At 43.0% G+C, this 26,473-nt stretch overlaps 1 protein-coding gene across 1 annotated transcript in view; it reads left to right on the top strand.

Annotated features, from left to right (window-relative positions):
* The window catches only part of LOC138248766 (T-lymphocyte activation antigen CD86-like), a 224,301-nt gene that overhangs the window by 159,183 nt on the left and 38,645 nt on the right, over window positions 1–26,473 (top strand). The window contains exons 4-5 of the mRNA XM_069202643.1: window positions 9,823–10,167; window positions 12,416–12,715. Coding sequence (XP_069058744.1) covers window positions 9,823–10,167; window positions 12,416–12,715 — 645 coding nt within the window. The remainder of the gene's footprint in view (window positions 1–9,822; window positions 10,168–12,415; window positions 12,716–26,473) is intronic.

The raw sequence follows: 26,473 nt of genomic DNA, 5'->3' as shown, positions 1-26,473 counted from the left end.
AATTTGTCATTGTGTGAAACTTTAATGCAGAATTCTCCCTTGCATCAACTTTGGTATAAGTATGCATTTTGTGATAAAAAAAAAACAATAGCACAAAAAAAAAAAAAAGCAACAGCTGCTCTATTTCGGTCATTTGCATTATTCCTGCACTCTCCCTGTAAATGTTTTGCCACAAACTGCACTTAAATATGTGACATGGCATAATTAATAATTTCAGGGTTAACTGAAAAGCAAAGTTAACCCTTTCATTCTTTAAGTAGTAGTACTGGTTATGATTTGTGGTCTTTTAAGGCATCATCGGGCTCTGGAAGCAGCCATGATGATGCCTCAACTCAACTGTAATTATAGTAAAGTAGTGAAACATCTAAACTATGTTAGGAGAATTAAGCACGTGTCGGCTGTCTGCACTTATTGGAATGAACATCTCAATTCGACTGGATTTGTGTATTTACTAGACTTACTGGATGGTTCATTACTATTGTGGGACATTTTAAGCTACTCTGGGTGTGCTTTACGCTTATGTTAAGACAACTAAAGGGTGGCTTTTATACATATTTTGGGCTACCGTTCAACAAAATAAAATGCATTCCAATGGTCATCAAAAATGTCCTGGAGATGAAGCGGCCAAACGAGAAGTTTGGAAAAGTAGCACTCAGTTGATAGGCAGCATTATTCCTATGAAGGGCCATAACCACTTTATCATAAAGAGCCAGCCGTAGATATCTTCACTTTACCTGGATATAGAATAGTCTGAGACTTGCGATATCAGCTGTCACTCACAACCTTAGGGACAAATGCATTAGTGAAAAATCACAGCCTCGACCAAAGAATATGCCTGGGCACAATGCATTTACTGCAGAGTGTGGAATCCCAGATAATACTCCAGTGGTCAGAAAGTAATCACTTCCTCCTGGCAACATCAACGCAGCTAAAGCTCATGATCAGTTTCTCATAAGCATTCACTCCAGCGCTGGCCAAAGATCTGACAGTGTATGTAAATAGTAACAAGTGAGGCTCAGCTTCTCCGAAGAAGCTACAATAGCCATTTTGGTGCACCTGGCAGGCCTTGCCTAGAGAACCGTAACTTCTTCCCCTTCACCCACACTCATTACTTACACTGCCATAGAGCAAAGGATAACCCCCAATCTGCACCATAGGGACAGAAAGCCCAGCAGACACCAGGGAAGATTTTTTTTAAAACAGGCGGGTGGGGGCACGGCCACGCTCCCACCCCAAATAGATGGGGACAAAGTCATCCTGCCCCCCTGGGGGGAAGATAGGCTAATTACCCCCGATCCTCTCCTGGGGGAAGACAGTCTACTAGAGGTGCCCATCACCATGGGCATGGTTATGCCCCCACTCCAAATAAAGGGAGTAATAGTGTTTCTGACCCCCCTGCAGACTAAAGCATCTCATCCCAATGGCAAGCAAGAGGACATTTGGCTCTTTTGGGTTTTGATTTTACATATGGGCCAATGGAGCTTGGCTAACTCTGAATATTGCCCCACTTGCAAAGGTGAGCGGCTGCACTTTTTGGGCTTGGGTACGCTGCCACCTAGAAAAACCTACCAGACCCAGCCACTTCTAAAAACTAAACATCTGTGGGAGTCCGAGGTGGCATGCTTCACATGCACCCCACACCATTATTTTACCCACAATGGCCTGCAAACCTCCAACTTTGCCTGGAATCACACACTTACCTATATTTCTGTGATGGAAACTTCCAGAATCCACAGGAATCCACAAAATGTACCACCCAGCCTTGCCCCATCTGTACCGATAAAAAAATTTCCCCAGTTGTGTGGGTGCCCAAAGCTGAGTCAACCTCAAAATGTATGAAAATCTGCGGCCTCTTTGGACCCGCTTTGGTTCCCCCTCAATTTCTACTCATTTTTTACCCTTCCCTGTCACAGGCACTTTGCTTACCTACACAAGTGAGGTATCTTTTTTATCGGGAGACTGAGGGCAACGCTGGGTGGTAGGAAATCTTTTTCTAGCACAGTGATCCGACCTAGAAATGTGAGGAAAGTGTGATTTTTTTTGTCAAATTTGAGGTTTGCAGGGGATTCTGGTTAAGAAACCGTTGAGGGATCCACACAAGCCACTCTTCCCTGGACGACCTTGGGTGTCTACTTTCAATAAATGTTTGGGTTTGGTAGTTTTCTCTAGATGGCCGCCGCACCCGGGACCAAAAACCCAGATGCACCCTTGCAAAGACAGGTTGTTTTGTGTCTCCACAATACGTTTTGGGCCCTTCCCTGTCCCATGCACTTGAGTGACCCACACAAGTGAGGTAGCATTGTTACCAGGAGACTTAAGGGAATGCTGTGTGGTAGAAAATGTGTGGCTCCCCTCAGATTTCAGAACCTCTGATCACAAAATTTGAGGAAAATGTGTTTTGTTAGGCAAATTTTGAGGTTTGCAAGGGATTCTGGGTAACTGAACGTGGTGAGAGCTGCAAACGTAACCCCAGCCTTGATTCCTCAAAGTAACTAGTTTTAAAAAATGTACAGGTTTGTTAGGTTCTCTTAGGTGCTGGCTGACCTAGAGCCCAAAATCCACAGCTAGACACATTGCAAAAAAGGGTCAGTTTTTAGTTGAAAAATGTGCTGTGTCTATGTTGCGTTGTGGGCCGTTTCCTGTCACAGGCACTAGGTCTATCCATGGAGTTACAGAATAGTAGAAGAAGTGTTATTGTCAATTGTTTTTCTCTTCATTTGCACCTTTCAAATGTAAGACAGTGTGTGAAAAAGAAGTCATTTTGAGAGACCCCCTCTAATTCACATGCTATAATGGTGGGTGCAGTGAAAGGGTTAACATGGCACATTTATCAGCACACGGAAGTAAACCACTTTTACACAAATGAGTCACAATTTGTTTGGTCACCGCCATGTGAACTTTTGAACTTCTACATTTTGAGTATAAACAAAAAACTTGTCTTGGAAAACCTTTGCAGAAAAGTCTAAATCCTTGGAGAGATGATCTATTGCTCCCTGGAAAACAGAGGAGTCAGAACACGTCCAAAAGGCATTCTTTTGAAACAATACAAAACAAATGGGGCAATAGCTGATGCAATTAGGACTGGTGGAAACTAAACCTTAAGCTAGGCAGCTTTTAATTCTAGGGTTGAAAGAGTGTCTGCTTCCCAAATCATGCTAAAATCAACACATACTATGAGTTTGCCATCTATTTTCTAAGCAAGGGGACACACATTTAGTGGCCTCCACCTCTACAATCATGTTTTTATTAACCAAAGCTTCTAGCATATCTTGTCATTCTGTCCTAACCTCAATGGGAACTTTTCTAGGTTTATGTTTTACTGGAATGAGATCAGGTTTGAGAATGCTTTTGTGTTGAAGCCCAGGTAATCTGACTAATATATCAGAGAAATGTTTTGGAAAGCTTTTAACTATTTGTTGACTTAAGTCTTCAATGGACAGAAAGAATTTGGTTTGCTACACATGTATTTAAAATTATTCGTAGTCTTCACTGACAGCCCCCATTCTAGCACAGAGCTCCATTCCTAGCTATATATACTTTCAACTTAGCAGCTCTCATTTTAAAGAATGCATTGCTAGCAAAATTCCCAATAAATTATGCTTTATTGCCATCTAATTAGATTGTTCTAATGTCCGGTGCTTTTCAATCGTTTACCACATCCCAAAAACCTAGGATGACATAACCTTAGATAACAATGGTGTAAGGGTAACCGGAGTCTGCAATCACCTTGAAATATTTGCCTAATGCTCATATATGACACACGGATGGACCAAAATCTCCTTCATCCTTTAGATTGTTGATACACCTCACAACTAACAACATATCTTTGATCTTAGCATATTCATTCGGTACAACCAAAGTCTGACTCACTTGAACAACTCTAACCATGGGAACTGTTTTCCCTCCTCTCCATATTTTTGCAAAATGCTCCTTTTTGCCTCAAAATTTGCATTCCTTGCTCACAGCTGGGCCCCTTTTAAATAAAACCAAATGGAAATAACTGCCACAACAATAGCATTTGTCTTATAATTGCTTATTTTCTCTTTGTTTTTATGTATTACCAACAGTACATATCTCACTAGGGGCCAGATGCAGGAAGAAAGCAAATTGCGACTTGCAATTTGCGAGTCCGTGCGACTCGCAAATTGCAAGTCGCAATTTGCTATGCAGAAAGGTGTCTCAGACACCTTCTGCAACTCGCAATGGGGTCGCAAAGACCCACCTCATTAATATTTATGAGGTGGGTCGCAGTTTGCGACCCCATTGCGAGTATAGGCACTCGCTAACATGGAGGCCTGCTGTAGTCAGCAGGCCTCCATGTTAGCGACCTGCTTTTAAATAAAGCAGTTTTTTTTTTTTTTTAAATGTAGCCCGTTTTCCCTAAGGGAAAACGAGCTGCATTTCAAAAAATCCGAAACCTTTTGTTTTGGTTTTTTCAGGGCAGGGAGTGGTCCCTTGGACCACTCCCTGCCCTGAAAAAATGTTTTGGGGTCCATTCACAAAGGGGAAGGGGTCCCATGGGGACCCCTTCCCGTTTGCGAATGGGTTACCATCCACTTCAAGTGGATGGTAACTGCGACTCCATTTGCGACCGCATACGCGGTCACAAATGGAATTGCATACCATTGCGAATCGCAAATAGGAAGGGAACACCCCTTCCTATTTGCGATTCGGAAATGCATTTTGCGAGTCGGATCCGACTCGCAAAATGCATTTCAACATAGCAAAGTGGCTTTTGCGAGTCGCAAACGGCGTTTTTCGCCGTTTGCGACTCGCAAAACCCTTGCTACATCTGGCCCTAGGTCTCTTTTCTGGCCTATCTTCATTCATCGTCTTTATCCACGAAACTGATAGTTCTATTGCTTTCAATTTTTCTATTACTTAATCTAATTTGAAATTGCCCATATTCCATGTTTTTTCTATTTAAGTAGACTTAGTATTAACCAATACTTGTTCTCTCAACAATTATTCAAATTAGGTGTCCCCTCTCTAAACTGTAAGAAACTCATCAGATATCTCATTGGGTTTTTGGGCCCTTTTGTAGATATGATAAGTTTTGAATGTCACTGATTTATGTGTCTGATTCATTTTTCTAACCTAAGCATGGCCTCATCAAAAGCACTCAAATCTTCTACACCTTCTGTAGAACAGCTTCAGGTAATTAATACATTAAGGGCCAGATTTACAAGGCCCTGGTGCCACCAGAGCTTCACTTTTAGTCGTGCGCTGGCGTCGCTATTCACTGTACCATATTTACAAGGAGGCGTTAAGGCTCTTTTTGTGTCTCAACGCCTCCTTGTAAATATGGGCCACTCCAACACAGTTTTCTGCAATTGGTGTTGCTGTGGGTGTTCCACCGCAGCACCCCTTGCTTTTGACGCTGCCCCAGATTTACGAGAAATCATATATCTGAGGCAGCACCAAAAACTAACACCACCCCAGGGGTGGCGTTAGAGTGGGGCAACGAGGAGAAATGATTTTATTTCTCCTCAATTTTGCTTTTTCTCTGTGTGCTGATTTATGCAGCACACATAGAAAGAGCAAAAGGCCATGAATTATTGTTTATCTGCAGGAAGGTGTTCCTTCCTGCAGATAAACAATAATTCAAAAATGACAATTTGGTACTTCTATGTATGCTGCATCCTGCAGCACCATCCTGAAGTGCCAAATGCCATTGTAGACTATTTGTGTAGGAAGGGACACCTTCCTGCACATAAACAATCACACCCCTCAATGAAGACACCCTTGCACTATGGTGGAAAGATACCTGCATTGGCCCTGGCAGCTAAATTTAGCACTGGTACAGAGGGAAAAACAGGGGTGTGTCATATATGTATAAATACTGCGCATCCCTCCGTTCCAAAAGTGGCACAGTGCAGCAAATTTTTTTGCAGCATCGTGCTACGACACATTTTTGTAAATCTGGGCCTTAGACTTCGGAGTCTAGACAATGTAGCATCATACATTTATTTCTATCAACTGGCATTTTATTTGCTTCCATTGTCACCAAATAAGTAAGAAATTCCTATTTTCAAATTTTCCAGAGGATAGGTAGATCCCCTTTGAAGTTGAGGATTTTACGGTGGATTAAATTACATCATTTATCAATATAGGAGATTTCATACTAAAGCAAAACGAAATAATGCCTAGGAGTATAGAAAAATATATAACAACAAAACACAGATAAATATTAACAATAGTCTAAGACAATATGCGTTCACTAGGAAAGACTGATTAATGTATGTACGGAAAATCTTACCATTTATATTTAGTAATTATAAAATAATGTATGTGACATCTGATGGGAGAGTTTAAATCAATAGGAAAAAATACTTAACAACACAGCAAATACAGGAAATTACTAACATATAAGATTTACTTTGAAACAGACTACCTGTGGTTCTAGGCAAAAGAACTGACCTGTATAAATGATAGTACGGTTCTGTTTAAGTGGTGAAACTTTGTTTTATTGCATGCACATTGCATAAAAAAGCAATTGGACTATACATTATGGTCCCTCTGCTGCGGTTTGTTAAACAGTGTGTACGTGCACACCACACTAAAAGTGATCTCACTATATTATTAAATTTTCATGCACTTGCTTGTAGACCAGATATATTTGTTTATTTGCACTGCGTGCACATCGCAGAAAAAGCAATTGCATTATATATTATGCTTCAACTGATGTGCCATGTTGTTGACGTTTTTGTTGTGTGCATATTAAAGTAGAACAGGTTGTAAATATGTGCACATCGCAAAAAATAGTTAACTTCTTTCTTGAAGAAGTTCAAGTGAATATTTTAAGAAGCACCAGCAGATGGCTGTAAAATACTATATAACCCGTTATCACTGCACAAGATGGTGGCGTTCGTTAGCGAGGCTTGGAGACACAGTCTGACAGTGCGCATGACCTGAATTATGAAGAAACTATTTTATGTGGGCGTGACCATGTTTTCTTCTGCGCAGGTGCTCTCATCAAAATCGAAGCACTAAAAACAATTAAGCGTCATCTGATAGCTTTCACAGGAGGCTCTCTTGAAAGCAGGAGTTCTTCGAAAATAGTTATGATCGCATGAGTGTACACCTACCAGCGAGGTGACGGAGGTGCACCTTAACCTGAGGAAACAGGTGAATGCTGAAAAGCGAAAAAAACATTAAATGATGGTGGCAGGTGGTGCAAGAGTTCCTGAGTGCCGGGATGATTGTTTTTATGTGGTAGAAGGGAAACCTTCTTGCACAAAAACAACCAGGAAAGGCGTTTCCTCCTACTGTGTGTGCTGCAGAATACAGCACACATAAAAAGAGGAAAAACGGGGAGAAATAATGTTATTTCTTCCTGTTGCGTCACCGTTACGCCTCTGCTGGGGTGGCGTAGGAAACTGACACATTCCCAGGTTTACGAAACCTTGTAAATCTGGGAAGGCATCAGATTCCATGAGTGTTGCATGGGAACCCCCACCGCAACACCCATGGAACACCCCTTTCACACAGAGTAATGCGTGAAAGGGGGCCATATTTACAAGGCCATTAAAATCCACGCAAGGTGGCTTTATGTGGCCTTGTAAATATGGGCCGACACACTGCGCCGTGGGTGAGTAAAAAAAGTGACGCACCGGTGGCGCAGGCTGCTTGTAAATGAGGCTGTCAGAATGTTGGAATGTCGGTGTTTTGCAAGTGAAAGGGCAAAATAGGTAACAAAGGGGTATGGGAGGAACAATATAAATAACCACCAAACATTAGTATAAACTGGAGAAATTATTATAAGAAAGCTAGAGGCGTCTTCTCACTAAATGATACAAGACACCTGTTGTTAGCCTTGAAGACCAGGATCCTAGCAACACCCACTCATCAACAGAACTGAGACATGAGCAAAAGCCAGGATCAAGTCTCTCTAGGGATCAGGTTCCTCATATCCACAGCACAGCCACCTTGTTCCACAAGCAAATCACAGATAGCTAACCTCATTATAGCACTCAACAATGAATATACTTGGCAAGCTTTCGTTCCACTTTAACACTCCAGGCACCACAACAGATGGAAGTTATCATTTCACAAGGCCATCTTTAATTTCACCATCCTCACTGGCAAGATCCCCAAGTCCTGGAAGAAAACCATTATTGACTCATCTTTCTAAAAGTGAAGCAGATTTCATCTAATGTGCTCGCTCACATCTGCCCGACAAAAGCCACTCTCCATCCATCGTGCATGTGTGTTTTTGGTGCGAAGCACAGCTTTCATTGACTAGAGCAGTGGTTCCCAACCTGTGGTCTGGGGACCCCTGGGGGTCCACGAAGCCTTCTCAGGGGGTCCGCGAGAGCCTAGAAAATAAAAAAATATTGACAAATTAGGTCCCCAGCTTCCAGTATTGATTCATGCGGGGGTCCCGGGATTCCAATGATGATTCAGTGGGGGTCCCTGGGTTCCATTAATGTTAAAGTGGGGGTCCACAGAAATCAAAAGGTTGGGAACCACTGGACTAGAGGGATAGCCATATCCGTGTAGCATGTATGACTTTCTGTGTTCATGAGGAAGATGTGTATTTAGTAGTGGAGACATTCCTCTAATACTGATAAGATTGTAATGGGCGAAGATTAAATCATTTATGTGTGTCAAAAGAGATTTTGTTTTTCAGGTTAAAATGAGCACATTGTAGAATCATGTTGACATCACTGGGGAAATCCATGTTTTTGTCAGGGCCATTTTGTCTCACTGGAGAAGTTTAAATTCATGGAACACAGAAAACTAAAATGACAATAGGCATACAAATGTCGTGCCACATAGCACACATTCTTCTTCTAATGAGAGCCCTTCTATGTGCTGAGGTAAAGTCAATTCTGCATAACAGAGACACTTCTGGGCATATTTTGCCTCTCGGTGTCGGTATTATGGTTTCCACGTTGGCAAACGTGTCCTGCTGGAAATACAGGGCCAGAAATACAGGGCTAGAGGGAAATCCAGGCTCTAGCTCCTCCTTGCGCCACCTTAGTGTCATTTTTTTACACTAATGTGGCTCAATGAGGCAAAAATCACTGCACCATATTTACAAAGTTGCACAATGCACGCACTGCGCCACTTTGCAACCCTTTGCACCACATAATGCCTGCACCAGGCATAATGTATGCAAAGAGGGGTGTTCCGGCCTTAGGCGGCCCTCAAAAATGTTTCAATCAAATCTACACTATTTAATTGCACCATTTTTTAGGTAATTTTTAATGACTACTCAAAGCAGGCATTAAAAGGATGCATCAATTGAAATCAATGGGCCTCCTGCGCTTTGCTCCACTAGTGTCAACAATTTTTACACTAGTGGAGGAAAGCGCCACAATAGCGTCAACAAATTGGACGCTATTGTCCTGACGTGCGCCGTATTGTAAATACGGCACACCAATGGTGTTGTTAGGTGGCAGTAGGGGGGGGTTCAAGAAATCTGGCGCACCAGATTCTTGTAAATGTGGGCCACAGTTTCTCCCATCTCTTGTCTTTCCACTATGTAGTTAATTTAGATCGTCGGTTCACAGACTGGTTTAAGCAGTATTATTATTCATTTAATCAAATATTTACATGTGCTTATAAATGAGCACATCTTGTTCTGCCATGCAACATCACCATGCATCAATTTCTGGTTTTGGTAGAGTATCTGATTGCCAAAATGTGAGCCTATCCCAAGCATTCTTTATCATCTTTAAACAACATTTTTACATTTCTTTGGAACTACACTGAATAGAGCCTACCTTGCATGGCCCGCTGGTACCAGCTGGGAACCACAATGAATCTTGATTTCCTATAATAAAGAATATGAGTGATGTTTATTTTCTTTTGAAGGAGCTACTGTCATCAGTGGAATTGCCGTTTTCAGAGAAGATAATGCATCGCTTCCTTGTAATTTTGGTGAACAGACAAGCATCAAGGGTACCAGGGTGGTTTACTGGCAGAAGAAGGGTGTCCAATCGCTAGAGGTTGTTCTGGAGGCACATGATGACCAAGAGAAGACAGACCATCAGGATCCGAAATATGTGAACCGCACTGAGCTGGACTCAGATGGCTCATCACTGATTCTTCAACGTGTTGGCGTACAAGACGAGGGAACATACGAATGCATCGTGAGCCAAAAACCCGAAAATCACCTCGATAAGATCCATCATTCCACTCTTCAGTTGAAAGTTATTGGTAGGAAAGAAAGTCATTTTACAACGTATTCTTTGTTTATCTTATTTTTTTAACGCACGATTGCTCGACCTCTTGTTTATGATGTAAACACGCAGAGAAACAGTCTGCGTGTTTTTGGCGCTTTAGGTGCATGAGCGACTGCAATTAAATTACTACATGCCATGGGCTGTGAGCATCTGTAGAAAATTAGAGTGAAAGTCAGTGGGAGCAGGCAGGATTTAAACATATTTTGACCAGGACTCATTTAGGCACTTTTATGCAGGGCCACTGGTATTATACGGCAGGGGAGGACCAATTTATGTGGCAGGGTTTCCTAAATTATGTGGCAAGCAAACGCAAATTGTATGGCATAACGCAGCACAGTGTGTGATAGGATTACCTCATTGTTTTGACATGTTTCCCAATGTTCACAGTATTTGGGTAAAGGTTTCAGCTGATTAGTAGCAATGTGACACCCAAATACAACAATAGGCAACAGAGAGGTCACCCGTCAACCTTTGCCAAGGTTGTGTTTTTAGTAACTTTTGATCAGTTTGATCTGGAAACTATTTTCTTAATCTACAGATTATGCAGCAGATGATGATTATATGGAAACTGCAATCCATAATCATGTGGAAAAAGCTGTGGCCGCAAAATCGCATAATTTCAGTAGCCTTGCTTTTATGATGTTTTTTCACCTACTATGACCCAACAGGCACTTTATTTCGATCACCTGCTGCGAAGACCACTTAGATCATCTACCATTTTTGTGAATAAATACCACAGGGACACTATAATCTGCACCTTCCAGTGTTTAGGATGTTTTGACGTACAATCAAATCCAAACTGGCAACGATCCAGGGAGAAATGTGAGGCTCAAGCACTAGACAATGTCCAGGTGGAGAAACTGAAAAGGTCCCGTGATGTGGGCCCCATGGCTTCCAGTAGGCCATATTGCCAGGCCAGCATGATGGGCTGTGATGGCTCGGTGCAGAGCCGAGCACCCACTTTTTGCACTTGGAGTGTGTGAATACATTTAACCCAATATTTACCTGAGTTAGAGCATTCACGCTCTGTTGTTTCCATTGGTCCCATGCGTCTGTGGCAGTTTATTTTTACAGCAAATAGTGCATAACTGCACAACACGGTATAATGGCATAACTTTGGGAATTTCACGTAACAAGAGTAACGCAAAATCACTGAAATTACTCAAATTGTGCTGGCATAACACACAGTTTGCTCGGCCACAATCAATAACGTGACACCAGAAAAGGTATGGATTGTTCCCAGAAATGCAGCCTGTATGTTTTTAGCGGTTTAGCTACTGGTTTGGAGATGAGTTAAAATGTAAAATCCCCTGAAAAGCAGCGGTGATGTATTTTTCTCGACAAATGTGATTTCTGCTCTTTCGGGGAAATAACAAATTCTATACTCTTTTATGGATAAAAGTACAATACCACTACTTTTCATCGGAATATATATTACCACTCTTGTCTTAATGATGTTCTTTACCATCCCTTTGAGTGAAATCATGTTATTTAGTTGACGTGCCATAATAAGACCGTAAACACATTTGTATATCTCAAAATGTAGATTATATATGTATCAGTGTGTGCTTTGAGGTGACTATCAGCTGTTCTTCTAGCTCCTTACAAAAAAAAAAAAAAAAAAAAGAACCTGCTGAGTCCCTTGTCTGCAGAGCTATTTGCGGATGGTGAAAGTATCATGTTTTGGGCCCTGGCATTGCCAGCTTTAGGTATAGGTGATCTGGGCACAGAGCCAGGGCGCCTTGCTTCAGAGGGGCGGCCTGAATTTAACTAAAAAATGCATTCGATTTGTATTTTGCATTCAGGCCGCAGCGTCTGCTGATTATCTCCAGGCTTCCACTAGTTCCCCTCATTCAGTTGTCCTGTTTCCCTGCTCTCCTCTGCCTTCCTCCTTCCTCACAGGTATCCGTGCCCCCAGCCTGCACCAACATCTCCCGTGGCTTCACATTTAGCACCAAGGATCAGGAAGAGCCCAAAATTTGCTTTCACTCTCTGAGCAAAGGCTGGCCCTGGATCCAGGGGCGTAAAGCAGGCCCTCGCGGCCTCTGCAGGGGACCCCTGGTTCAACCCAAGGCCTACAAATATCTGAGAGTGAAGGAGCCTCAGGGGCGCCCTATGAGATTCTGCAGATGTGAGGGGGGGTCATTTTGATGCATGCCACTGTGTGGACTCCGTCCTGCTTACCATAGCAATCTGATATATATCTTTTGATTCATTCTTAGCAAACTTCAGCCACCCAGCCATAGCACAAGTGCCGCAAGGGAAGTTGAAGAACGGGACAACGGTGAACCTTACGTGCTCCTCTGTCGGGGGCTACCCGGTACCCAGAGGATTGGACTGGATCGTTTCTGGGAGACATGAGATCCTCAAAGGAGAAATGCAGTTGACTCAAGATAATTGTACAAAACTATACAATCTGACCAGCACATTGATATGGTCCTTTGCAGAAATGGTGAATATCAGTTGCAGGATTCACCTAATGGATGATTTTGGGTCCCTCTCCTCCAAAATCGTGACAGTTGGTAAGTATGTCAGTGAATCTCTTAGTAGGCATTGAGATGCTAAGAAACCTGGATCTATTGTTTTGTCCAAAGTGATGGTTGTTAATCAGCATCCAAGATAACTTACATTCATAGTTGAGGGTCGTGCTTTAATTGACTGAGCAATGTCAGTTTCTGGGTGCGAGCCCTATATTTTGTTAGTGCAGTAGTGCTGGTGCTCTACCTAGAAGGTCTGTCTTACTTGTAATGGGGCAGTTCTTGGCAGTGCTTTTGGTGAATGGCGGGGATGGAGTGTTCAGAGTGTTACGTTGTGAGAATGAGTGATTGATGCAACAGGTTACTCTTGAATGTCTGCATATAAGTGGATAATTTCCAAAGGATTGTAACTTAACATGATGTGATACTCTAACTCGCACTCCCACCATGCACAGTTTTCTTGTCAATAATTTCACTGCAAATGCTGCAGTGATAATTTCAATGATGTTATAGAAGACGCCATCTCTGTTATACATGGGTAATTAGCAGTGCATCACGAGGGCCCGAGATATGGTTACTTTAGGGCATGATTTATAGTGTTTTGAGATAACTATAACTATAACTGCTGAATTTCTATGTTTTTTTGTGTGTAATGCAAACCTATTTATAACATCCCTGAAACCTTTGTTTTTTAGTGAATTTCTAAGGTTTTCTTCTCTTTTATTTTCTAACTACATTGTCCTTGTAACCTTTGCTTTTTCAGTGAATTTCTAGTTTTTTTTTTACATAAAGGTATATTTAATTACCATACAGTAACATGTTTTTTTAAAGTGAATTTCTAGTTTTTTTTTAAAGCAACGTAATATTAAATAATATTTAATTACGGTATGTTACTATGACCGCTGCTGCACGGTCTGCGGCCAGGCCCTGCAGCTAACCCCCCTGCATGCAGCCACGCCCACACTGCGCACTGGGTCGGAGTATTGCTTTGCCTTTTTGGGATGTCTGGAGCCAGCAAATAGCTTGAGTTTTTCCGCCAAGTAACAGGGAGTGGATGTGTGCAGAGCTTTATGTGCGATGCAGGTAGTCTTGTAAATAACTGTGGGTTCAACTAGCAACCACTGGAGTGTGATTAGCAGAGGTGGAATTTTGTAATTCCTTTTGGTCCCACTGACAAACCATTCGGCCGAGGTTAGAATAGTTTGCAGGGAGGTGAGATGGGTTCTGAGGAGACCACAGAGAGAGTTACAATACTCAATTCTTGAGAGCACCAGTGTATACAGTCTACATTTACTCTCACAGTTGTTCTTATTTAGATATATTTAAATCCCTAGTCATGGCTTCAAATAGCCTCACTGTTGTAGTTGAGCCTGGCATTCTTATCAGCATTCTTATCAGCATCTTACAGTTCTTTAGTTAAAAGGCCCAGCAATATAACTGCAAGACTGGTAGTGCTAGACCTCCTTTGATAAACTTCCTCCTTAACATTTTCACAACATTTTAACTCCCTTGGAGCACCAAAAAACCAACGTTCCCTTGTATCTTATTTAGTTCTTTTATGTTAAAAATTAAAGGAATGCTGGCAAATAAAAAGCTGAACTTTGGTAAAATCATCATCCTCGCCACGTCATCTCTGCCATATAATATCAATGGACGATTTCTCCATGTTTCATCACTCATTCAGTTTCTTTAGCTATCCTGCTGAGAATAATCTCAGTTGTTTTCTTACCCACATTTATGCCTAAATACCTAATGACCTATTTTTTTCTCCACATTCCCAATCATAATTCCTAGTTAATATCTCTGTTTTATCATTATTCATTTGGTGACTGCAAAAGTAGTCAAATGTTGATATTTCCTGCTGTAAGTATGGAAGGGTACTAATGCCATCAGCCATATTAATAATTAAGTCATTAGTATATAAAGCTATTTCTTGTGAATCTGTTACAGGAAAAGGGAACATTATTGTTATTTGGTAGAATGCTGTGCAAATGGCTCCATATACAGATTGAATACAAGGGGAACAAGCATTTGCAATACAGTCTCACATTTGCTGGAGTTAGAGCTATTAGCATTCTAAACTACTAACCGGACTTTTCTTGAAAATAAAAAGTAAAACAGTCTCACATAAGAGAGCCGATTCACTGTGCAACGAGCGCCATGAGCATCAGCGTGAAGAGACACAAAAGGAAAAATAAGTTTGCTCGCAGTCAAACTTATTGGCAAAAGTGCAATTAGCCATGTAACGGGGGTGTTGGCCAAGGCGGTAACAAAACCTCCCCAAGGAGGGACAAACGTAAATCATTCACCAATGTCATCAAAGGATTTTTGAAGGGCAAGCCCATGAACGAGTGATAGTGATGGGCGTACGGTGGGCGTGGTTAAAAACCCAGATACATACCAAAACGTCAGAAAAGCAGTGCTTGCGTGCTGCTATGTTCGACCTAAAAGGGGGAGTCTTTTTCAGGTTGAAGCACTTTCAGTCAATGCCTCCCCATCCCACACCAAACAAATCAAGACCTTTTGATGCAGCTGCCGATGTCCTGGGTTAGTGTCACATACCGTGGAATGACCATCTTCTGCTCAGAGTATCCGAGCAATTATCTGGAAACCTACTCTCAACAGGGGGTTTCCAGTTGATTGTGTGCAAGCTATATGATACCGGCTCCTCATTGGGATACTGTGTGGATGGAACCAATATTGTGTGACCCGCAGTGTCACTGTGTGAGTTGAAAATCTTGTTCTGCATTGATCTCGGCAGAACAAGACTTAACAACTTGCTGTTTTAGCACATTTGTTTAGTTATCGCTCTGTTCCTACTAAATTTGTCAGCATATTGTACATCATGTTAGATGAGATATATAATGCCAGTACAGGATACAAATCTTGCAATAAGGCAGGGTAGAATTTGGTTCAGGCTCTCTAAAACATACAATTTTGAATCTGATCTCCATGGTTCTAAATTGTAAACATGAGTTTCCGTTCCTTCAGGGATTCTTGGCTGTCATCTGCTTGGGCAGTTCCATAACCTCTAGAGCAGCAAATATTAGGAAAGATGTTGGCTGGTGAAACCCAAATGCAGTACAGATACTGGGTGCTATGGATTTTCAAAGGGGTCCCCACAAGACAGAATCAATAGCAAGTCTTGCTATATACCATTGAATGTTGCTAACAGTATAATGTTTCATAGTAATATTCTGTGGAAATATTTGCCACAGCGTAGGAAAAACAAATCTGACTTTTGTGAATGTATAAATATTGTATTTCTGTGGAGTTGTTCTGAGGCAATGGATCATGGAATATGATCTCATGAGGGAAAGCCAAGTAAATACAATAAACTGTCATATGCATAGATAGACACCTAATGCATCACATCTCCTGTTAGCGCCACCATCCGTCAGGTGTGTACTAAGCATGTTAGCCATGGGCTCCTCCAATAACACAAAAAAGAAGTGGAAGAGGACATTCCTGATGCAAATCTCTTTTGAGTGACTTGCTCTTAGATACCTCCTAGTCTGTTCTCACTCTATCACCTGGTCGTAATTAGATACATCTAATCAGAGTGAATGCATATGGGCCCAATCTGACTCATTGCAAAGTCTGCAATAGGAATCCCCACCCCAAAGTTTGAAAGGCCTTTTGTCTTTCAAGTGAGTACATAGCATAGTAATACTCATCCAGATCTAGGATATGCCTAACATTATCCAATCTATGTTGGCTAATAATGGTGGCCTGTTGTGTTATAAATCCAAACTAATCTGGGTGTATTAAATCCTGTATGACTATTAATAATTTCCCCTCCCCTAAACTGCTCCTATAACAATCTTAATGTACCTGTTTAACATTGATAAAAGTGAATACCACTTGACACCAGTCAGGTCTTTATTGGGTTTAGGGATTATGACAATCTTCACCTCTTTTAAAACATCATGAAGTCAGCCACACACCAATGACTCCTCAAGCTATTCCAGAAACATAGATGTCAGGTAGCTATAGTAGCAACTATAAAACTCAACAGGGTGTCCATCAATGCCTGAGATTTTCCCCCTTTGCATTTTTGCTAATCAGGACAATTTGTTGAAGGTTAGGGGAACTTCCAGGGCAATTTACTGTTCATCTATAAGGCTAGCAAGGAGGCGTTGTCTAAATATCCAAGATACTTGAGATGACACAACTGCAGCCTTCAGCCCATACTCTGAGGACAAGGACCGCCAGCCAAACCTTGGTTTCCGTCTATCAGACCAGTGGAAACCTTGTAATGGGTCTGGTGGGGAGACCACCAGCACCGCAAGTCTGGCAGTTGGCTTGCCCAACCGCCAGACTCGTAATGAGGCCCTTGATGTCACTACATCAAATAATCTTGGAATGAAGAATATGTCACTGATGGGTTACAAATATTTACCAAGGACGATTCCTGACCATCAAGTTTGCTGCACAGTGGCACATATCTGTATTGGCAACCTCACACTAATCAAAAGTGCTACTCCCTATGTCCCTTGACAAAATGGAGTAGGAGGATGAATTAAGTGATACTCTCCAATTCCCAGCCAATTCTGAGTGTTTCCATGCATTTAGGTGGGTCTACTAAATAAGAGAGACCCGACACTCCATACCTTCTAAGGACTGACATAACCATATGACTTTTTTGTATAGTTCCACTCGTCCAGTCGCATAAAAACAGGAAGCTCTTCATCAAAAATATGAGGGGGTCGAAAGATGGAATGTTCCCTGGTGCAAAAAATTCAAAGATTTTCTTTCAGACCCACTGTTTGAGCAAACATAATATAACAAGCCATTCCAAACACTCCCACTCTTTAGGAACAGATGCAAGTGGTGATATCCATTGCAATGCAAATAACTTGTCTTTACCTCTACCACCACACCAGGTCGGGACCAGGAGGTTTGAACCAATATGCTGTCTCTTTTAATTTAGCCCTTCAGCCCCACCTAACTGAAACCCACAACCACCAAAATAAAGGTGCCATTTTATCTTGACTCTCAATCCCTCTCAAACCAAACCCAACCACACTAACTAAGGAATTACAAAAATAGAAAAAGTTGCAGGGCATATAAATTGAGTCATACTGGTAGTTGCCCAATCATGGGGACCCTCCACCCTTATAACAATGTTTAATGTGAACTAGTGAAAAAGGGCAGAACGTACCTCAAAAGCTGGCTATTGTCCCCTTAACTCCAGTTAGGAGTGAGCTCCATGCCCACCAAGGAAGTCATCATATGTTCGTGAGCATACATACACCAGTGTATAAAAGAGTTGGGTAGACTAAAGCAGAAAAGCGCCTCTAATGTAACATTCTCCATGTTAGAAATGGGGTCTTTGGTTGACAGTCAGGTTACCCCCTGTTCAAGCAAGGACCCTCACTCTAGTCAGGGTAAAAGAGAATCACCCTCAGCTAACCCCTGCTTACCCCCGTGGTAGCTTGACAGAGCAGTAGGCTTAACTTCAGAGTGCTAGGTGTAATGTATTTGTACCAACACACACAGTATCTTAATGAAAACACTAAAAAATGACACAACACCAGTTTCGAACAATAGGAAATATTTATCTAAACAAAACAAGACCAAAACGACAAAAATCCGACATACACAAGTCAAGTTATGAATTTATGAAGATTAAACTCAAAAATAGTGCTTCGAAACCCAAAATGCTTCGATGAGGTGTTAACACGGCGTCATGATGGAGCCGTCCTCAACAAGCCGACACCAGCGGCGCCGGACAAGGAGTCGCATAGACCCCCAAGCACAGTACCTTTGGTGAAGAGTGAAAACAAGTCGATGCGCAAAGTCGGGGATCACGGCATCTGTGTGAAACGTTGAATCCGTGCACTTCGAGCGGCGTCGGTCACGACATGGTGCGGCGACTTCCATGGAGTCGCGGACTTTAGTGGGGCTGCAGCGGCGTCAGGCCTGCGAAGGTCGTCCCGTTCCAGCAAAGATCACAGAGTCAGGCAGGCGGCGTCACCGGATTCAGCAGTGGCGTCGGTCCGAAGTCGATTTCCTTGATTTTCCACCAGCTTTCCTTTCAAGGGCCCAGGTCCTGGATAGGGCACCACTTGTCAGAGCAGGAGACTCTCCAGAGACTCCAGGTGCTGGCAGAGAGAAGTATTTGCTGTCCCTGAGACTTCAAAAAACAGGAGGCATGCTCTAAATCAAGCCCTTGGAGATTTCTTCACAAGATGGAAGGCACAGTCCAGTCTTTGCCCTCTTACTCTTACTCTGGCAGAAGCAGCCACTGCAGGATAGCTCCACAAAGCACAGTCACAGGCAGGGCAGCACTTCTCCTCAGATCTTCAGCTCTTCCCCGGGCAGATGTTCCTCTTGTTTCCAGAAGTGTTCTAAAGTCTGTGGTTTTGGGTGCCCTTCTTATACTCAATTTCTCCTTTGAAGTAGGCCTACTTCAAAGTAAAGTCTCTTTTGAATGCGAAATCCTGCCTTGCCCAGGCCAGGCCCCAGACACTCACCAGGGGGTCGGAGACTGCATTGTGTGAGGACAGGCACAACCCTTTCAGGTGTAAGTGACCAATCCTCCCCTCCCTCCTAGCACAATGGCTCATCAGGAAATGCAGACTACACCCCAGCTCCTTTTGTGTCACTGTCTAGTGTGAGGTGCAACCAGCCCAACTGTCAAACTGACCCAGACAGGGAATCCACAAACAGACAGAGTCACAGAAATGGTATAAGCAAGAAAATGCTCACTTTCTAAAAGTGACATTTTCAAACACACAATCTTAAAATCAACTTTACTAAAAGATGTATTTTTAAATTGTGAGCTCAGAGACCCCAAACTCCACATGTACATCTGCTCCCAAAGGGAATCTACACTTTAAGCAGATTTAAAGGTAGCCCCCATGTTAACCTATGAGAGGGACAGGCCTTGCAACAGTGAAAAACGAATTTAGCAATATTTCACTGTCAGAACATATAAAACACATTACTATATGTCCTACTGTTGGAAAGTCGGTTACTGGCAGTGGTAACTATGAGCCTACCACTGGCACTAAGGGCACTAACCAAATATAGGTTCAGTACAGGTCCCAGTAAATTAGCCCCTTGCTCAACCGTTGGTAGCTATAACCAAGCAGGCAGCCCTAACTTAGGAGACAAGAGTGTAAAGCATTAAAAAACACCAATACAGTAAATAAGTGAGACACAACACACAATAAAAATCCCACACCAATTTATAAAAATCGGATATATTTTTATGAGTAAATAGGCACCAAAACGACAAAAATCCAATGTAGGGAACCAGAGATATGAATTTTAAAAGAATAAACACTTTCTAGCGCTTAAAAACACAAAGTGCCAACTTTACCAAAAGTCTCCAAACTTCAGGAAGTGTTTCTTGAAGTCCTCCTTGCAGGTACAAAAGGTCCAAAACACAAATCCAAGAGTCTGGAATCTCCGGGTGGGTCCTTGGAACCAGAGATATGATTTTTTAAAATAATAAACACTTCCCAGTGTTTAGAAACACAAAGCGCCAATTTTACTAAAATTCTCCAAACTTCTCCAATCTTCATGAGGCGTTTCCTGAAGTCCTCCTTGCAGGTACAGAGGGTCCAAAACACAAATCCAAGGGTCCGGAATCTCCTGGATGGTCCTTGGAACAGTGGACCACAATTCCTGCAATGCACCTTGACAAATCCCTAAAAGTCCACTGGATGCACTCCAGGCTGGGGACTTTTGCTGGGGATGATGCAGGTGAAGCTCTGTTAACCTGTAGCTTCAGGGAGTCCACTCCTGAGTCCTTCTTGAAGCAAGGCACTGTCCCCAGGGCTGTAGTACCAGATGTGCAGCAGACACAGTTCACTTAGAAGTGCAGGCCAAGGGTGCAGATCCAGATTCCAGCAGGGCAGTCCTTCTTTCTCTTGTAGTTTCAGGCACCAGATCTGAGAGGCTATGCACCTCTCACATATTTATTCCCAGCTCCTGGGCATCAGGAAGGGGGGCTCCCAACCAATAGAATGCAGAGTGACTCCCAGATGCATGACCACTTACTGCAAATTGTGGCATATTCTGCCCCAGAAAGCACAATTTTTCCAAAATCCATGATGTCTGAAACTAAGAGCTGACTAAACCATACTCCAGTGTGGCTCATTTCCATAGTTCTCCTCCTTCTAACATCTGCAAATTCCTTCCTTAAGCCTAGTATCTGGCTGAGGGGTCCAGAAGGTGGGGGTTAGGTGAACTGGCATTCTCTCCTGTCTTGCTCTCCTTTGAGGCTGGATTTTTATTACCCCTCCCCCTGCTCACGCATTCCTTTGTAGCCCCGAGCTGCCCTTCACCAGATATGCTCTCCCTTGGACAGCCACTTATCACTTAATCAAGCAGCTCTGCTAATCCTGTTAGCACTGACCAATCAGAGGGGACAGTCAGAAGGCTGGATGTTGGCTTACAGAAAGAAAAGCCTTATAACTTATTTTCTGTAAAAATTGTGATAAATTCACCAATGTCAAATTGCTGGATTTATCAAAACAAATCTTTTAAGTCCTTGGATTATCTTTCTGCACTTTTCCTTACTATTATTACCATGAACATACCACATAGCAGTGATAGCCTATGAAGGCCAGTATCTATAGTGGGGGGAAATGAAATGATCAGTTTTTCCCTTACCTGGGTTTATAAAACATCTTTTATAAGACCCCTGCTTATGGTTACATGACCCCCCACCCCTGTGATACCTAGGGGAGATCCTGGGGGTACCTAATATGTGGAAATAAGGTAGATCATCACATTTAAAGTGCCCACAGCACCAAAGTCGAATTGGGACACCATTTCCATGTAAATGCAGTCTGCAGAGTCAGGCTGCATTTTAAAATGGCAGAAAACCTTCAGCAGTGCCCACATGCAAAGGGCAGCAATTCTGCTGGGTCTCTACTTCCATGCCCTATTATGTACGAGGGTCTTATAGGTAGTTGGCACCCCCCTTGTCACATTGTTTACTAGGGACCTACAGGGGCAGTCATGCAAATGGTAGGAATGTAACTTTTAAAGACAGGCTGCAAGGCAGGTCTGCATTTAAAAGGAGTGCAGAAATTCTGCTGGGCCTCTAATCTCCATGCCCTATTATATAGGGGCTTATAGGCAGATTGTACACCCTTCCCCCATTATATACTAGGGACTTACAGGGTCTGTCAGGACAACTGAAAGGGTACCCTAATACCTAGTGTACTCTACTACAAGTGTGTGTTTTAACATAGTACTGGCCTGGGTCTGGCTAACTGAGTCCAGGGCTCAGTCAGAGTCAGTTATCATCAGCACCAGTCAGCAACAAAAAATGGGGATGAACATGGCAAAAAGATGACTTTGCAACACCTACCTTAACCATACACTGCACCCTGCCCTTGGGGCTACGTAGGGCCTAAATTAGGGGAGTATTACATGCAAGAAAAGGGAAGGTTTAGGCCTGGCATGTGGGTACACTTGCCAAGTCGAATTTACAGTTAAAACTGCACACACAGACACTGCAGTGGCAGGTCTGAGACATGATTACAGAGCTACTTATGTGGGTGGCACAGCCAGTGCTGCAGAACCACCAGTAACATTTGATTTACAGGCCCTGGCATCTCTAGTGCACTTTACTAGGGACTTACTAGTAAATCAAATATGGCAATCATGGATAAACCAATTACATACAATTTACACAGAGAGCATATGCACTTTAGCACTGGTTAGCAGTGGTAAAGTGCTCAGAGTTCAAAAGCCAACAGCAACAGGTCAGAAAAAATAGGAGGCAGGAGGCAAAAAGATTGGGGATGACCCTGCATAAGCAAAAAAGCCCAACACTCCAACACAATCCCTCTAGCGACAGATTGTACACCATTGGTCTAATTGGCTTTCGGTATGTTGTCTTGTTTGTTTCTCAAACTTCTGCTTAGTCAATCATCTGCCTTGTTGCTCCATGATAGCAGTGTATTTCACAGTCATATAGCCTATCACATGGTGTCATGAATCAGGGACCCCTGCTCCCAACACTTTTTCAACCTCGGAGACAAGGACATCAGCCGCCAACTCACCACCATCCTCAAAGCATCACAGCCACCTTTCTCGACGCATGGAAACAGGTAGAAGTCAGGCCTTTTCTCAAGAAACCCTCCGCCGACCGAGCAAACTCCAGAACTACTGCCCCATCTTCCTACTCCCTTTCCCCGCCAAAGTCTTAGAGAAGGCCATCAACCAGTAGCTTACAGAACACCTAGAGAGAAGCAACCTGCTTGACTCTTCCCAATTCGGTTTCCGTGCCAATCACAGCACTGAGACCACCCTGATCGACGCTATGGACTACACCTCGTCCCTCCTCGACAGAGGAGAATCAGTGGCCCTGACCTTCCTCGACCTCTCTGCAATGTTCAACACTGTATCCCACCACACTCTTATCAAGAGGCTACACAACATTGGGATTCAACAAGACACCCTCAGATGGATTGCATCGTCCCTCATGGGACAAACTCATAGAATGCATCTACCTCCCTTCACCTCAGAACACAAGAGCACCATCTACGACATCCCCCAAGGTTCATCCCTCATTCCCATTCTCTTCAACAACTACATGACACCTCTAGCCGACATTGTCAGAACCCACAACATCATATCCTACGCTGACAAAACCCTGCTCATCCTTTCACTCTGTAGACCCTACCACCACAATGACCAACTTCCACAACTGCATGAAGAATGTCACCGACTGGATGAAGACCAAGTGTCTGAAGCTCAACACTGACAAGACCAAAGTGCTTGTTTCCCAGGTCCATGCGTGATTTGCTGCTCCAGTCCAGTTTTTTTTCCTTTGAATTCTGGGACGTGTAGTCCTACTTTATAACGGGATAAATAAAACTACAAGTCCCAGAATTCAAGAATACCGTCAAATGAGGCAGCGATAATGAGTAAGCGTGCTTTAACCATTAAAGGAAAGGCAGCACAGACAAAAACAGTAGGTCTGTAACAAGCACCTGCACAGTCTCAAGGCGCCCAAGGCAGAGATGCCCAAACTTGGTGTGCTGCTTCCTCAGGTCCCCTGAAGCAGAAAGTTAAGGGCATATTTTCAATGAACTAGTGCAGTGTGGTGCTGCGCCAAAATTGGCAGCGCCACACTGCGTCAGTTCTGAAATGCAGGGATGAACCATATGTACATATGGCGCACCCCTTATTTACCCTAGCGCTGGTGCTTAATTTAGCTGTTACCGCTAAAGCAATTGCACCATGATGCAAGGATGTCGTTGTTGAAGGGAATGATTGTTTATGTGCCGGAAAGTGTCCGTTCTTGCACATAAACTTGTTGAAGGGAATGATTGTTTATGTGCCGGAAAGTGTCCGTTCTTGCACATAAACTATCTACAATGCCGATCTGGCACTTCTATGTGTGCTGCAGAATTCAGCACACAAAGAAGTACCAAATTGTCATCATTTAATGATTATTTATGTGCAGGAAGGATAACCTTCCTGCACATAAACAATCATTCATGGCGGTTTTGCTTTTTCTATGTGTGCATCAGGATGCAGCACACATAGAAAAAGAAAAAAAGAGGAGAAATGAAAGCATTCCTCCTTATTGAGCCATGCTAACGCCACTCCTGGGGTGGTGTTAGTTTTTGGCGCTGCCATAGATTTACAGATTCTTGTAAATCTGGGGCAGCGTCAAAAGCAATGGGTGTTGCGGTGCAGCAACCCCTCTGCCGCAGAAAACTGCATTGGGGGGCATATTTACAAGGTGGCGATAAGCTACAAAAAGTGGCTAAGCGCCGCCTTGTAAATAAGCATAATGCACAGCGCCACCGGAGCATCACAAAAAGTGACAGTCCTGTGGCACTATGGGGCTTGTAAATATGCCCCTAAGTAGTTATGCAAAAAAGTTCCCTCTCCCTATGTCTCTCATGCACTTAATGCACTAGCGATATATGAATGGGGGCTGGCGAAAGGGAAATGCTCCTCTGGATTGATTTAATATGTAAATGAAATTTCTATTGGGCAATTGATGAAGAGAAAAGACCTAAAGCGAATGGTGTCTGATAGGGGTTGACCCAAAGACCCTGAATGCATACTTATGACATATGGTCCTGCAAACAGCTGAAGCCGTCAGTAGCCTAGCCTAAAAATGAGTTTTTGGATCTTGTGCAGTTGGGCGTGGTTACACCTTCCAGCCCTTCCTCATTGAGGAGTTTTTTTTAACATCCTAAAGTATACTTTTTTTTAACATAGGCATACCATAAGCTTTTACCAGACCAAACTCCATTGTGAGTCGGTCATGAAGGGTGCCTGGGTCTTGATCTACCACACCCCCAGGGGCATAACACAGGGGCCTGCAGCCCATGCATGGCATGGGGGTTACAAACATTCAGCGGTCCTCACACCCTTTGGAGGGGCTCCATTCAGCCTAAAGGCAATGAAATCTGTGAAATATGAGAGACCCATGTGCCCCTCATCACTCTCTACAGCACACCTCTCAGGAACTTTGAATTTCCTGATATTTCATATGGGAAGTTTTTTTTCTTTTCATGGTACCTTCTAATCCATTTAGATAATATTTTCGTTTTGTCATTTTCCTTATTACTCTCTTTTTGTTTACCTAATTATGTTTAAAAATATTCATTTGTTTTTATACAGTCTTGGTGTTTTGATGTTGATGCACCTATATGCAAATGCATTTCTCTGAGGAAAGCCCTACAACTCCAGCCTAGGTAACAAGAGCGAGACAGACATTTGTCACGGAGACCAATGTACATATTAGGAATCGTTTTTTTGGGGGAGAATTTGTGGGAGCTCCATGATAGTTCTTTTCAAGACAGCAACCTTTCTGTTGGGTTGCCACTTTGGCCTAGTGTGTTAGGCTGCGCAGCTCTTGGGTAAAGAGACATCAGCTGCTGGTGAGTGCTAGATTGGCTGCCGGAACGAAAAGACCACGTGGTCTATCCCTGGGGCCGTTTTATTGCCACTTTCCCAGTGGGGTCCACTGCTCAAACAACCCTACCATATTTCACAGCATGGGACATTCCCTCCCTAAACATAACATTTCTCCTTTACTCAGACACCAAATGGAAAACTACATCAGTACTTGAAAAAACACTTGACGACACTTGAGAAAACACACGCTGGTGTCTAGGGCAATGGCATTGCAATATAGCAATTCAGTGAGGTGAGAGGAATGAAGATTAGAAGAAAAAAATATAAAAAGAAAGAAAAACAAAAGAGAGAACAAAAGAAAAAAAGAGAAAAAACTAAAAAGAGAAAATGCATATCTTACTGGAGCCCTACTTTCAGACATCAAACCAGTTCCTTGCCACTTGGGAGTTTCAGGCCCACCTCCAGGTTCTCTTGGTCGCTGGCAGTTATCAGGAACAAACTGCAGATTCAAATGTTCACTGGAGCTGAATGGGGTTACAGGTAACTGATGTCCATCCGCTTTATGGGAGGGTCTCGCATGGGAGATGAGATCTGGTTCCTGGAAAACCTGGCAGACAAGTAATCATCCTCGCGGACAGGTGAATGATTGACCGACCTAGCAGCAGGTTTTTGGTAGACCTTGGAAAAAGACACATTGCTCATGACGGTCTCGCCCTGCCTCTGAGCAGTGACGATCATCACTTTTACAGTCATCACTTTCCAAACATCTCAGCATGGAATTTCCACCAATGGATCTCTGAATGTGCCAACACCCTAGCCCCACTCCGAATGACCTCACGTAAACACAACATCAAGAAGTCCAGCTGGTTATCCCCAACACTCCAGGACTCCAGGCGCACATGCAGATGGCTAGAAAATAGATGGCGAAACAGCAAGTGCCCAGAGAACCTT

The sequence above is a fragment of the Pleurodeles waltl genome, chromosome 8 (assembly GCF_031143425.1).
Source record: "Pleurodeles waltl isolate 20211129_DDA chromosome 8, aPleWal1.hap1.20221129, whole genome shotgun sequence".
NCBI lineage: Eukaryota > Metazoa > Chordata > Amphibia > Caudata > Salamandridae > Pleurodeles > Pleurodeles waltl.
Note: the sequence above shows the minus strand (reverse complement) of the source record. Positions and strands in the feature narration are given on the sequence as shown.